The sequence below is a fragment of the Micromesistius poutassou genome (genome assembly GCF_964030765.1).
Source record: "Micromesistius poutassou genome assembly, chromosome: 22".
Classification (NCBI taxonomy): Eukaryota; Metazoa; Chordata; class Actinopteri; order Gadiformes; family Gadidae; genus Micromesistius; species Micromesistius poutassou.
This window is the reverse complement of record NC_140292.1, coordinates 4,490,568-4,503,316: the sequence shown is the minus strand read 5'-3', so window position 1 is coordinate 4,503,316 and position 12,749 is coordinate 4,490,568. Positions and strand designations below refer to the sequence as shown.

Below are 12,749 nucleotides of genomic sequence, written 5' to 3'. Positions count from 1 at the left end.
AAACGAGAGTTCGGCCCCTTTTGTTAGTTTTCTCTCGTGTGCTCGGGCCGAGGGACATGTTGTTATAAAAGTATTGTTTTACATGGGGCAGTGCAACTATCTACTTTCACTGTCACTTTAATGGCTGACGAGAGTGCCTTGGTATGTTTTCTTTAGGTTTTTGAAGTCATTTTTTTTCCTGTTAAGATATTACTGTTTAGCCTTCATTTAATTGATACCTTATTCTACTCTGCCCCGCAGATTTAGTAGCGTTGACATAAAGAAAAAGTAATAAAAGTGTGGCAGTCACTAGTTAATGATTGAGTAAGACACAAATGCTTGTTTTGTTCATAGTTGTATCAACATTGGTGGCTGAATAAACAAATGAAAAGTATATTCAGCATATTACAAATCTGAATGAAATCACGCCATTCACGGAGGTATTTCTTTTATTCTGGTGACCCAAATTAAAGAAAGAAAATTGTTCATAAATTCAAAGTTTATGTTGCTATAAGTCATCGAATATCAAAGATTCATAAAGAATATATATACTATTTACTCTATATGCACTGATAAAATGTTGTGAGCGATAGCCATAGGTCCAACTGCTGGGCTTCAGAGTATTATAATGGTTTATTCTGCATACTTTATTGTCCCTTTCAGTATATTATATATAATTTCATATTTAATTTTGACAAAGCAGTTAATTATTGGATGCCAACTACACTAAAATAAATTGAAATTGAAGCAAGTTACTGATTTGCCTCAAGCAGTTGGCTGTCTTGGCTGTCCTCAGATATAAATAAAAATGTTCTAACATCTGCAGACAAATCACTTTTCTAAAACAAGCACAAATACGATAATGATGATTTCTTTGTTTGGTCATGTATTAAAAGGCCATCAATCCGTTCTGGACCACCCAACCCTCCACAAATGTCTTGTAACTTCTGTTATCACTTTCCTGACAGAGAGAGAGAGTGGGAGATATGTATTCTATTTAGATACAAACCATATATACCGTTATATCACACAGCACACCTCATCCCTCCCTCTCCTGTCTTGAAGAGGTTTGGATGATCTTCTGCTTCACCCTGATTAGGAAGATTCCACAGCAGAGGTAGAATTTGTGTGTGCATATGTGTCTTATTGTGTGTGTGAATGAATGACTGTCAAACCATCTATAATGTAAAACATTACTCAGATCCACCAGAATATAAAAAAACCTGCTGAAAACGAAACAGCTACGATGAACAATAATTACACCTATTGGGCGTGTGTGGTTTTGTGTGTCAAGGTCAACATACTTATCCTTCAGAAAAAGACACCTTAAACTATATTCACCTCTAATCAAATCGACTGTACACCGAATGTAAACAGCATAACCGCAAACCTTTACACTTTTGATCAAATTTGAGACAATTGGTCTGGTTTAAATCAACATTTTTTTTTTTTTTAATAGACATGGAACAAAATGTGCAAACTTTCAGCACTAAACGATGGATTTATATTTCAAGATTAAATGTACATTTCTAGACTTTTTAAGAGCTTATTCTCTGAAAAAGTTAATATGCATTATTCATTAATATTCATTAATATGCCATCAGGTGAACTGAAACCATGCATATGTTTAATAAAAAAGAGCCCAGCCAAGTTACTAGATAAATACTTTATTGTCTTCAACTTTAAAGTAAAAATATTAAAATCATATAATCGCAGGTCATTTAAATTCTAAATGATGATCAACTTAGGTACATAAATCCCAAGTCATATGTGCTCAGTGTATATCATTTATTTATGTATTATTTATTTAAAATGGATTCACTGTTTTTTGTATAGCAATAAAATACCTCTCTTCCCCTATATGCTATGAAATATAATTTGTATGAACATTAACATATACAAAAAGAGTATATATGACAACTTAGTAGTGACTGCAACATACGGTAAACAAAAAAACATTGGAAGTGATTTACCTACAGCTAGAGTTGAATAAATTAAACAAATAGTCTATGTCAAACAAAACAAAAGCTATTTCAGCACAGATGCAATAATGAATAAAACACTTTTACACATGCACACGCACGCACGGACACTCACACCAACACACACACACACGCATGGACACTGACACAATACAAGCTCCCTTCCCTCCCTCCTCAACACAACCTACCTCAGAAGGACACATGGGCCAAGGTAGTTAGTTCCTGATTTAATCTCCAAAATAGCTATATATTTATAAACAACACAGAAGTCTGGATTATCTTTTTCTAAAATACATCTAGAAAATGTAGATACAATTATGTACAATTCCCCCTCATGTTACTTTTTGAAATACGAAAACAAATTCTTCTTAAAGAATTGATGAAAGCGACCTAAAAACAAACAAACAATTGGGCAGAGAACTAAGAGCTAAAGGAAATGCTTTGGACATGCACACGCGCACAAACACACACACACACACACACACACACACACACACACACACACACACACACACACACACACACACACACACACACACACACACACACACACACACACACACACACACACACACAAACTTGAAACAGGCATCATGTTGGACCTCCCATAATGCATCATGTCTGTAGCCATGCAGGCTTGACATGACATGATTCCTATGGTGTGCACGTGTATATATATACAAACATACATATATAATGTGTATATATATATATATATACATACATATATACACAGGCATATACAAGCTCTACGATACATTCAGTGAAAACATGACAAACAAAACAATACTGCATTAGAGGAGACCCTGTGCGCCAGAGGTCCATGACACCTCCTACCGGACACACTGTAGCTGTAGAGACCCGGCCATAGACCTTCCCACGATGAGCTGGCCAGCGCTGCCCATTGATTCCTACAAAGCAGAGCAATGGTGCCTAACCTGGCGTTGGCGCTATTCTCGTTCGAGCGAGACAGCTCAAGACTGATGGTGGTTGCACTGACCTCTAGAAGCACATCCAATCAGACTAGAGCTTTGTTTGACGACCTACAGCCGACGGAATCTCTTTCTTCATGTCTGAAGTCAAATACGTGTTTTAAGGAGTTAAAAGTGTTGCACTCCCATCTGTCGGCTGGCTATAAAACGCTGTAAATATGGTGTGCAGCGCTTTGCTGGCCGCTCATCATGTGTAGAAATGGGCCGGTCCCGTTCATTTACAACCATCCACTTTGTGGCCAGTCCTGCTTGTTATATGTGGCCATAATGCGTGCGACATGTTAACGTTCTGATGACTTAGCCGAAGAACCGCTAAAACACTTCCTGTGAGGATACACTGACGGATCCTCGGGTCCCCACACCGATTGGTCAGCCGATTGTCCATAAGGTCCAAATAAGGTCTGTACGGTCCGGAAGGTTCCTCGGCGGGGGAAGAGGGGTGCCAGAAAATGCAGCACGGGCGTTATCCCCGCACGGTCTGAGTGGTACGACGCGGTAATCCTTTAGAACCCTGCAGAACTCTGAAAGTGCCTCCGTGTCGTTCTCCAGCGTGTGTCCCGGTTTCTCCCCCCCCCCCCCCCACATCCGAGGGAACCCAGAGTCCTCGTCCAGGTTCTGCGTCGTCCTATCCCCCCTGCTGCCACATTGTACGTACAGGAGCCGCGTTGTGTTGTTTTGTGTGTCGATTCCACATCCGTCGCCGATGTCCGCCGCTCCTCAGAGACTCCACAGGGTCCAGGTGTGCCGCAGTAGGAGCACGAGCGCGGTGCACGTCAGCAGGGAGGAGGTGGAGGAGGAGGAGGAGGAGGAGGAGGTGAGTGAGAAGGAGGAGGAGGAGTGTGGGTGGTGGGGTTCGTGGGGGCTGTGGGGGACCCGGTGGGGGGGCTGCACCGTGATGTAGCCATTGATGATGCGCACCAGCGGGGGCGGAGGGGACTGGAGCATGGCGCTGGACGGGAGGGCAAACAGAAAGAAAGGGTCGGATTTAGAGAATCACCAAGCACAGAATAAACCTCCACAGTATGTTTTAAAACTGTTGCTTTATGGTGATTTATTTTCCTCTTAGATCATAAAAACGTTTGATGATATATAGTACTGGCTTGCGGGGATGTCACCCGGGGTCCCCAGAAGGACGACATCACACACAGCTCTCTCTCTCTCTCTCTCCTCCCCCCATCCCACACTTTAAGTATGGTCATTAAACAATGTCTGCAGCTCTGTTGTGACTGGGACCAGGCCATGCAACCCACACGCAGAGGGCCATGCACACTCACACTCACACACACACACACACACACACACACACACACACACACACACACACACACACAGTGCCCTGAACTCAAACTAATAGCTTTGGAAAGCTACACAGGCTGCACAATTACACAGATTGATACGATATAACAACATTCCCTAATTGCAACAGTGGATAGTTAGATGCAGTGATGGATCATTCATGTTATGCAATACCTCTTCTAAGTAATTTAAAGGTACTCTGTGTAAGAATCCGAATCTTCTTTTCTTTAATCTTCTTTATACACTAGCGCACTCAGAAGTGTGCCTAGACGTCACTTCCTTACTGTTTACCCCCAAAACCGTCCCAGTTTTACAATATAAATCATCCAATAGGCTGTTCATCGTAACGAGTTGGGGAAGGGTAAAGGTCAATTTAACAATCTGTTCATATATTGGCCAATTAAAAGCGATTTATGTATATGGCATTTCTTTAAGGGTGGTGCGCAAATCAAACAATCCTTAATTAAAGGTTAATTGCAAGTTTAATTTAAGCAAAGGAAACAGGTAGCAGTTTATAATTATTGTATGATTTAATGAAAGGGGGTGGGATTAAACAAGTGTATACTTCTTCCCACTCCTTTTCAAATGTGTTAAGAAAAAAAAGGGGAAAATAGAGCCTTGTTGTTGTTTCTGTCATTTGATGACATGTTTCTTGCATATTTGAAATAAAAAAATCAAATCAAATCAAATCAAAGGTGAACTGTGTAGGATGTTGTTTGGTTACTGTGTGGCATTTGGGGGGAGGTTGCAGATTACAACCAACTTAATACTTACTATACTATCATTTTCGCAATGCATGAAATTACTTTTTACTCCCAAAATCTGTGAACTGTGAACTGGATTCTCTAGCATGGCTTTTACAGCCATAGAGCTGTGATGATTTCAATAGAAACATATAAAAAATGTATATATTCTTTAACTATCTGTCTTTTACTATAATAAGCTCAATATAACATTTTGGGAAAACAAATGCGTCTTTAGGGCAGGACGTAGTGTACTACACAGCTTCTCATCCAAGTGAACCTGCGTCGCTGCTTCAAAGCCAAAAGAAAAAAAACCCTAAAGTCCATCATGAAAACCAGACTAGATCATAGAAAGCACATGTTACTTTCATTTAGGGGTTAATTAGCCGCGACTCCAAGTGCATCCATCAGTGGCGGAGCACTTGCATCGAATAATATTTAGCTTGCATTGATTGGCCCCGAGTTCTGGCTATGCCGCCGTACAATCTTGGCTCGGCTCTCCTCGCTCTTGGCTTTCGTTCCCGCAACTGAACTTTTATTTTTTTTTTGCTTTGCCGTTGATGATACTCTGAGACATGAGACAAAGAATGAGCAAGGAGCTCTCTCTGGCATGACTTGGGTGTTTCTTTTTTTTCTTTTCGTGTTGATTCAAGTCTTTGAAGCGAGTTCAGAAGAAAGAGGGGTTGGGTGGGGGGGGTGGATTAGATTTAGTTTTCAGTGCTCTCGACCCGGGTATGAAGTGTATCACACAGCGCGTGCAGTGAGCTCGCCGAGGTGAAAGGAAATCAGGGGTGACATGAGCAGCGTGTGGCCCACGCATCAAAGAGCCTGCGTTTTGCACGCACACACACACACACACACACACACACAGACACACAGACACACACACACACACACACACACACACACACACACACACACACACACACACACACACACACACAGAAAGACAGAGACACACTCACACACACACACTCGGACACATCCATATATCCATAGACAGCTACTTGTTCTTTCTTTCACTTAACGCACAGATAGACACGTACACACACACACGCGCGCATACACACACAAACACGCTTGAACACACGAGTAGGTCCACGTCTATCTACTTTGAGTGTGTGTTAGTTAGTGTGCACGTGGAAGGTGAAAGACAGAACCAAACACACATAGGCTACTAGGTCCCTATCTGTCTACCCCCCTTCCTTTATCTGTCACTCACACACACACACACACACACACACACACACACACACACACACACATGCACACACACAAGACGGGACATCACCACCCTGAGTATCAACTCTTCAGACATGAAGACACACAAACAGCAAAGGTCTCCTCTGTTAGTTCAGGAACGCATTCGTTTCCTCTCGCCTTACGTGTATATAAACTGACCTGTCGACGGGCGTGGAAAAAAAATGCAGACATAATGTATACAAATCCGCTTCCAACTCTTTTTCTATTCATGGGTTTATTTCTTTAAAAAATACTTTTACCGTCTTGCGAAATTACTGTCAAGCCATATTGAAAGCGGAATCCTAAAGACCAGCAGACGTTGCTTCAGTAAAAGCAGTGTCACAAGAAGTCTGTGTCTGACTCTACTTACTCGGCAACAACTATATCTCTTTTACCCTTGAACACCAATGCCCTTCGTCGTATGATCTGCTCACATCAGGGACCACAGAAGAAAACAAACATGGTCCATAAGGATGAGACCGAGAAAGAATGAGAGAGAAAGGGCGATTGATGGAATAGTAGAGCAGGATAACTATTTTATGATCCATCACATCCACAGCGACAGTAGTCCTCTGTAACAGAGAAGTGATCTGAGACACAGTAACAGTATGATTACCTGCAAACTGAAGAGCTTCCAATCACAGACATGCTGGATACTATCTATGTGTGTGTGCCTCTGTATGTTTGTATGTCTGTTTCTGTTGCTGTGTGTGTGTGTGTGTGTGTGTGTATTAAGTATGTTTTTCCTACATAAAACATGCAGATTCAGATCTGGACAACAGGAAGGAGCCTGTGTTAAGCGTTCGGTGTTCCGGTGTCTGGTTATTCCGGGGAAGTGGAGGGAGAGGGGTTCCATCCCAGTGGACCACACCTTGTGCTCCAGCCCTGCGTTCTCATCCCCTCTGAAAGGTGAGCTTGTTTTGTTGGCCGGTTAGTCCCTGCCTGAAGCTACTGAGAGACCAACACCGGATGCTGGCTAGGATTTCCCAGGCTGAAGACACTTCATATCAGCAGCCAGTCTGGGCCTATACCACACTGAGCACACATGGGTGTGTGTGTGTGTGTGTGTGTGTGTGTGTGCGCGCGCGCTCGTATGTATGTGTGCGCGCGCGCTTGTATGTATGTGTGAATGTGCATGTGAGTGCACACATGTGTGTAGGTATGCATGCATGTGCATGTGCGTCGTGGGGAGATCAGCGCAGTTATCCGAGACTCCGTCTGCTCGAGCCTACAGCCTAGAGCGCTCCGCCGGGAAGTTTCAGCTCTATAGACCAACCCGGAGACGGCTTCAGATTGAATTACCGCCCAACACATAGCCCCGCTGTCACCTATTAACCCTTCTCCTAATCTCTCCTCCTCCTCTCCTCTGTCCTCAATCATCTGCCCCATCCCCAGCTAACGACAAGACTAATTTACAACCCGCTCCCACTCCCTCTCTCCTCTCCCCCTCCCTCCGCCCCCCCCTTGTCCCTCTCTCTCTCACTCTCCCTAACCCCCTCTCTCCCTCTCCCCTTCTCTCCCCTCTTTCTCCCACTATCCTCTACCTCTCCTCTCCCCTCTCTCTCTCTCCCACTGTCCTCTACCTCCACCACCACTCTTCTCTCCCTCTCTCCCCCTCGCTCTCCTCTCCCTCTCCTCCCTCCCGCTCTCCTCTCCCCCACTCTCTTCATTCCCTCAGTGCAAACCATTCATCCCAGGGATGACGACAAGACCTGGACCAACCTCTCTTTGAGGGATTCCCTTTTCAACCAACTTTTTTTTTGACATCTCTCTCTCTCTCTTATTCAGGGCATGTCCCAGGGATAGGCACAGAAATGTGATTGGCCACCCGAGTGTCACCCCAACTCAATGTGGCGGCTGATGGGATTCCGCTCACATTTGCACCATCCTAGGTTGTGGACTAATTATCAACATGCGACATCTGTCACAAACACCGCATACACCGCTCTACAAATTTGCGTGCGGTGGACCGGGGCCTCTCCAGCCTCCCTCTGTGCCTAACCCTAATACGTGCGGACCCCCACCACCCAGTCCAAGCGGCCCTCCTCACCTCTCCTCGATGCGCACCCACAGGTCGTTGAAGTGGCGGTGCCGCTGCTTCTTCTGCTTGTTCCTCCGCTTCTTCTTCATCATCCTGCGCCGCTCCGCCTTCTGCAGGAGGTCCAGGCTGTGGGGCAGCAGCAGGGCCTCCTCCCCCTCCCCCTCCTCATCCTCCTCCTCCCCCTCCAGGTGGAAGCGGCCCCCCAGGTGGGCGTCCTGCTGGGGGCCCGGGAGCTCGTGCAGGAAGGGCACCAGCTGCGGGGCCGAGGCGTCCCGCCCGTGGCCCTCTGTCTCCGTCGGGTCCGAGGGTCTGGACCTCCTTGGTGGGGGAGAGGGGAAGGAGGAGGGGGAGGAGTTGAAGGGTTAGATGAGCAATGGAATGGAATAGAACTGAATCAGACTTCTTCTGAACCTCCTCATTAATAGTGATGAGGTTGGCAGTGGATCACCCATGGTAGGGTTAATATTAACAAAAGCAAAGCATGTGGGATTTTAATTGAAAGTTCTTAGAAAATGTCAGGAATGGAAATTGTTGAATATTTTCAAGTGCTTAAGGGCTTACTGTTCTGTGGCCTTTTGTGATATCAATGAAGACAGACACGCTTGTCAACACACACAGAGACACACACACACAAGCACACACACAGACAAAGGTAGAGCACAGAAATTGCGAAAGTGACGAAAAAGAAAAAAAATGATCGCATTTGGAAAAAAGGTAGCCACTGCAATCTGGCTTGCACTTAATCTGGCCAGTTCAACTGTAGTGTACAGCAAAAATGTACAATCTAACTCTCCCTCTCTTTCGCTCACTGTTATCACCCCATCCCACTGCGTACGCATGGGGGTCCATGACGCGTAGACACACACACATCCTAACCTCACAGGTTGTGTGTTACACATCTGGAATTCTGCGTGGGCACCCTGAATACGAGTGTTTCTGGGCGTGTTCACCTGCACAGCCCTGTCTATTCATCCGGCACCCAGATAGGGCTGGATGAAAGCGGAGATAGCCACCCACGGTGAGGCGGGCCATGGGGAGACGCCGCGCTTCATAACCGAGCGGAAGAGATCTGCTTCACTTCCCCCTCCGCCACAACACCACCTCCCTGGCTGCTGGCCCGGGCACACAGCTTTATCTACAGGTCAACACCAAGGGCGGTGGCAACGCACAAATACATGTTGAAAAGGGATGAACGCAAAGGCTTGCTGCGTAAACACGCAACACACGGACAGCTGTTATTATCAGTGAGCCGTTAAAGACGGGAGACATAACATTTTTTTCAGTTTCTCCACGGTGCCATAGATTCTCGTTCTGAGAACCCAACAGAGAATGTGTGGAGGCACGAACATACCTGCAGACTTGTCCCATTTCTCCCCCCTTAAAACTTCCACTTGGTTTGGAGTGCCCTCAACAGTAAATCTTCCACTTCGTTTTAAGCCTGCATCGGACCTCACTACGTTTTGAGGGTTGATTATAAGGGCAAAATAGCACTCCCCCTTGCTCCCTACAGTAATGGGACACCCTACCCCTACATGAGAACGCGCAAAATATAGGGTTAGGGCAAAAATATAGGGTTAGGGGAGGTATTGGGACGGGGCCTTAAAGTGCCTTCCAGGGAGTTATCAGGGTAACGATCCAAAATGCTACGGCACATGAATGCATGCCCCACACACACAGACACACACGCGCACACACACAGACCACACTCACACACACACACACACACACACACACACCGACCACACACACACACACACATCGGGCAAACAAACAAACACACTCCAGTCTTGGAGATGTTTGAGTGAAGCCTTGGGTTTTTTCTTGTTGACCAGAGGTCTACTTAGGGCCTCTTTTCATTAAAGTCTTAAGAGGTCTAGGAATCAAAGGCTAAAGCCACTAACCCTGACGTATTAGTCTGGAACCGCCCAGTCCATTTCTCGATTTCCACAATGCTGCTAAACGTGCATTTTAAAACTGTGGCATGCCAAGGAAACCCATGTGACCACGGGTAGAAGTTAATGTGTTTGTAGCACCAGAACCAGTACAGGTGTGTGTGTGTTCACGCTTGTGCGTGTGTGTGTGTGTGTGTGTGTGTGTGTGTGTGTGTGTGTGTGTGTGTGTGTGCGCACACGTGTGTGAGTACACATGTTTACCTGCTGATGGGCTGGCCGGCGGGGGTGTGCTCCACCTCGTAACCCTGGCGACGCAGGACGTCTATCACCGTGTTGTTGCCGAGGAAGTGACCTGCCATACGAATACACACGGGTCAACTCTCAACATCCACCAATCACGGCACATGTTTTTCACGCACGCACACACACACACACACACACACACACACACACACACACACACACACACACACACACACACACACACACACACACACACACACACACACACTTGCAAAAAATCACACAAAGAACAAAGGTGCACATTATTTTAAGGAGATGGTTAATTTCATATTATAGAAAGAATATGTCTATACCATCAGAGTATGTAAGTTGTATGAATGGTTGTTGTATGTAAGTTGTATGAAAGTATGAATGGTTCCTAATTGATGACTGTATGTATGTATGTATAGTATGTATGGTTTACAACCAAAATCAAGAACCGGAAAACTTGGGCCCTGGTGGGTTGACAGAACGGCGAGAAGAAAAATGACAGGAAGGGTAAAAGTGAAACACTACCCATCATGCACTCACGCACACATATACAAACACACACACACACACACACACACACACACACACACACACACACACACACACACACACACACACACACACACACACACACACACACACACACACACACACACACACACACACACACACACGTGCGTGCAGACTGCAGACACAAATACACTGTCAGTCAGCATATTTTCCCAGTGCAGTTTTCAGTCATGTTTAGGGGGGGGCAGCACTGGTCTGCACACACTCAAACAGCAGATGGCTGCGTCATCAGCTCCAGATAAAGTCTAAGTGCAGTCTTAGTGGTGGAGGCTTCCCCAGAGGGCCCTTCACAATAAAGGCGTGTTTGTACTGAGAGCAGCCAGAAGGCCTCAGAAGCTGAAAACAAGAGACAGGTGAGCACTAAGAACAGAACAGGCCAATGAAACGGTGAATTAAAGCCCTTACGACAGGCCCTTGTTCCCGTTGGCACAGGGGCTCCCGTTGCATTTGTAGCCCGCGTTTTTTAAGTGATAACATACATGAGATGAAGATAATGTGCATTTCACATTCAGGCTCTGAGCATCGATTTCTCCACTGATCACTGATCTTTCCATGGCTGCGGTGGTTTTGCTCTTTGTTTGCAATTCCTTTTACTTCATGCAAGTGCCAAGAGTTGATGTCCATATACATTCGCTTGCACGCATTCCAAACGACAGACTTATTTACATACTTCTATAATTGCGGCGCTAAGTTCCAAATATTTCAGGGTTTATTCCTCAAACCTAATCACATTCTCTTTTATTAACAATCCTCCCTCTCCCCATATCCTCTCCTTCTGTTCGCCCCCATGCCTTTCATCATTTCGGCATTCCTCTCATCCCTTAGCACTAAGCTTTCCATCTCTATTCCCTCCATTGTTTCCAGTCATATTTTCCGCGCGCTCGTTCTCTCACCTCCTCCATCGACATTCCCCCATCCTCGCTCTGTGTGTCTGTTCTCCATCGCACCGTCTCTTCCTAAATCCAGACCCTGCGTCTCTATGCTGTTCTCCGGGTTTATCTGGATTTATGCTCTAAATGCTCTCTCGGTTTCACCCCATCGAAGGGTGTTGTCGCTATCAGTAATGCTATTGATAGCGATTGCTATATCATAGAGAGCTATAGAGAGAGCGCAAAATAGAGAGGTTAAGAGACAGTGAGAGAGAGAGAGAGAGAGAGAGAGAGATCTACAGAAACAGATAAAGATACACGTATATAAAGCCAAGGAAATAGAGATAAATACAGACTGATGGATAGACAGACACCTCTATGTCTCTGCATCTCCCTCTCTCTCCCTGTCCCTCTGTCTCTCTCCCTCGCTGACCTCCTCGGCTAGGTGAAGTGGGGCCCATTGAGGCTTCAGGTTGCTGTGTCAGGAGGTCTCTCTCTCGGCCCCTCACCCTGACAAAAGGGGGTCCGGGGCGGGGGGGGCTCATTGTTTCGCTCCGTTCAGCCGCGGCCGCGCTGAGATGTGTAAACAAAGGCCCGGCGTTCTCCCCTGGCCTCTCTCTCTCTCCCCCTGGAGAGAGAGAGAGAGAGAGAGAGAGAGAGAGAGAGAGAGAGAGAGAGAGAGAGAGAGAGAGAGAGAGAGAGAGAGAGAGAGAGAGCTGTGTGTGATGTTGTCCTTCTGGGGACCCCGGGTGACGTCCCCGCAAGCCAGTAAAACATGGAGTTTACATGTCCACGTCCCATAGGTGTTGGCTGACGACATGTGGCAGTGTGTGTGTGTGTGTGTGTGTGTGTGTGTGTGTGTGTGTGTGT

The 12,749-nt window shown here is 45.8% G+C and overlaps 1 protein-coding gene across 1 annotated transcript in view; it reads right to left on the bottom strand.

Moving 5' to 3' along the window:
* Positions 1–3,670: 3,670 nt before the first annotated feature.
* The window catches only part of trabd2a (TraB domain containing 2A), a gene marked incomplete at both ends in the record, with an annotated part of 50,455 nt that continues 41,376 nt past the window's right edge, over positions 3,671–12,749 (bottom strand). Inside the window, 3 exons of the mRNA XM_084486364.1 lie at positions 3,671–3,902; positions 8,285–8,593; positions 10,429–10,519. Coding sequence (XP_084342490.1) covers positions 3,671–3,902; positions 8,285–8,593; positions 10,429–10,519 — 632 coding nt within the window. The remainder of the gene's footprint in view (positions 3,903–8,284; positions 8,594–10,428; positions 10,520–12,749) is intronic.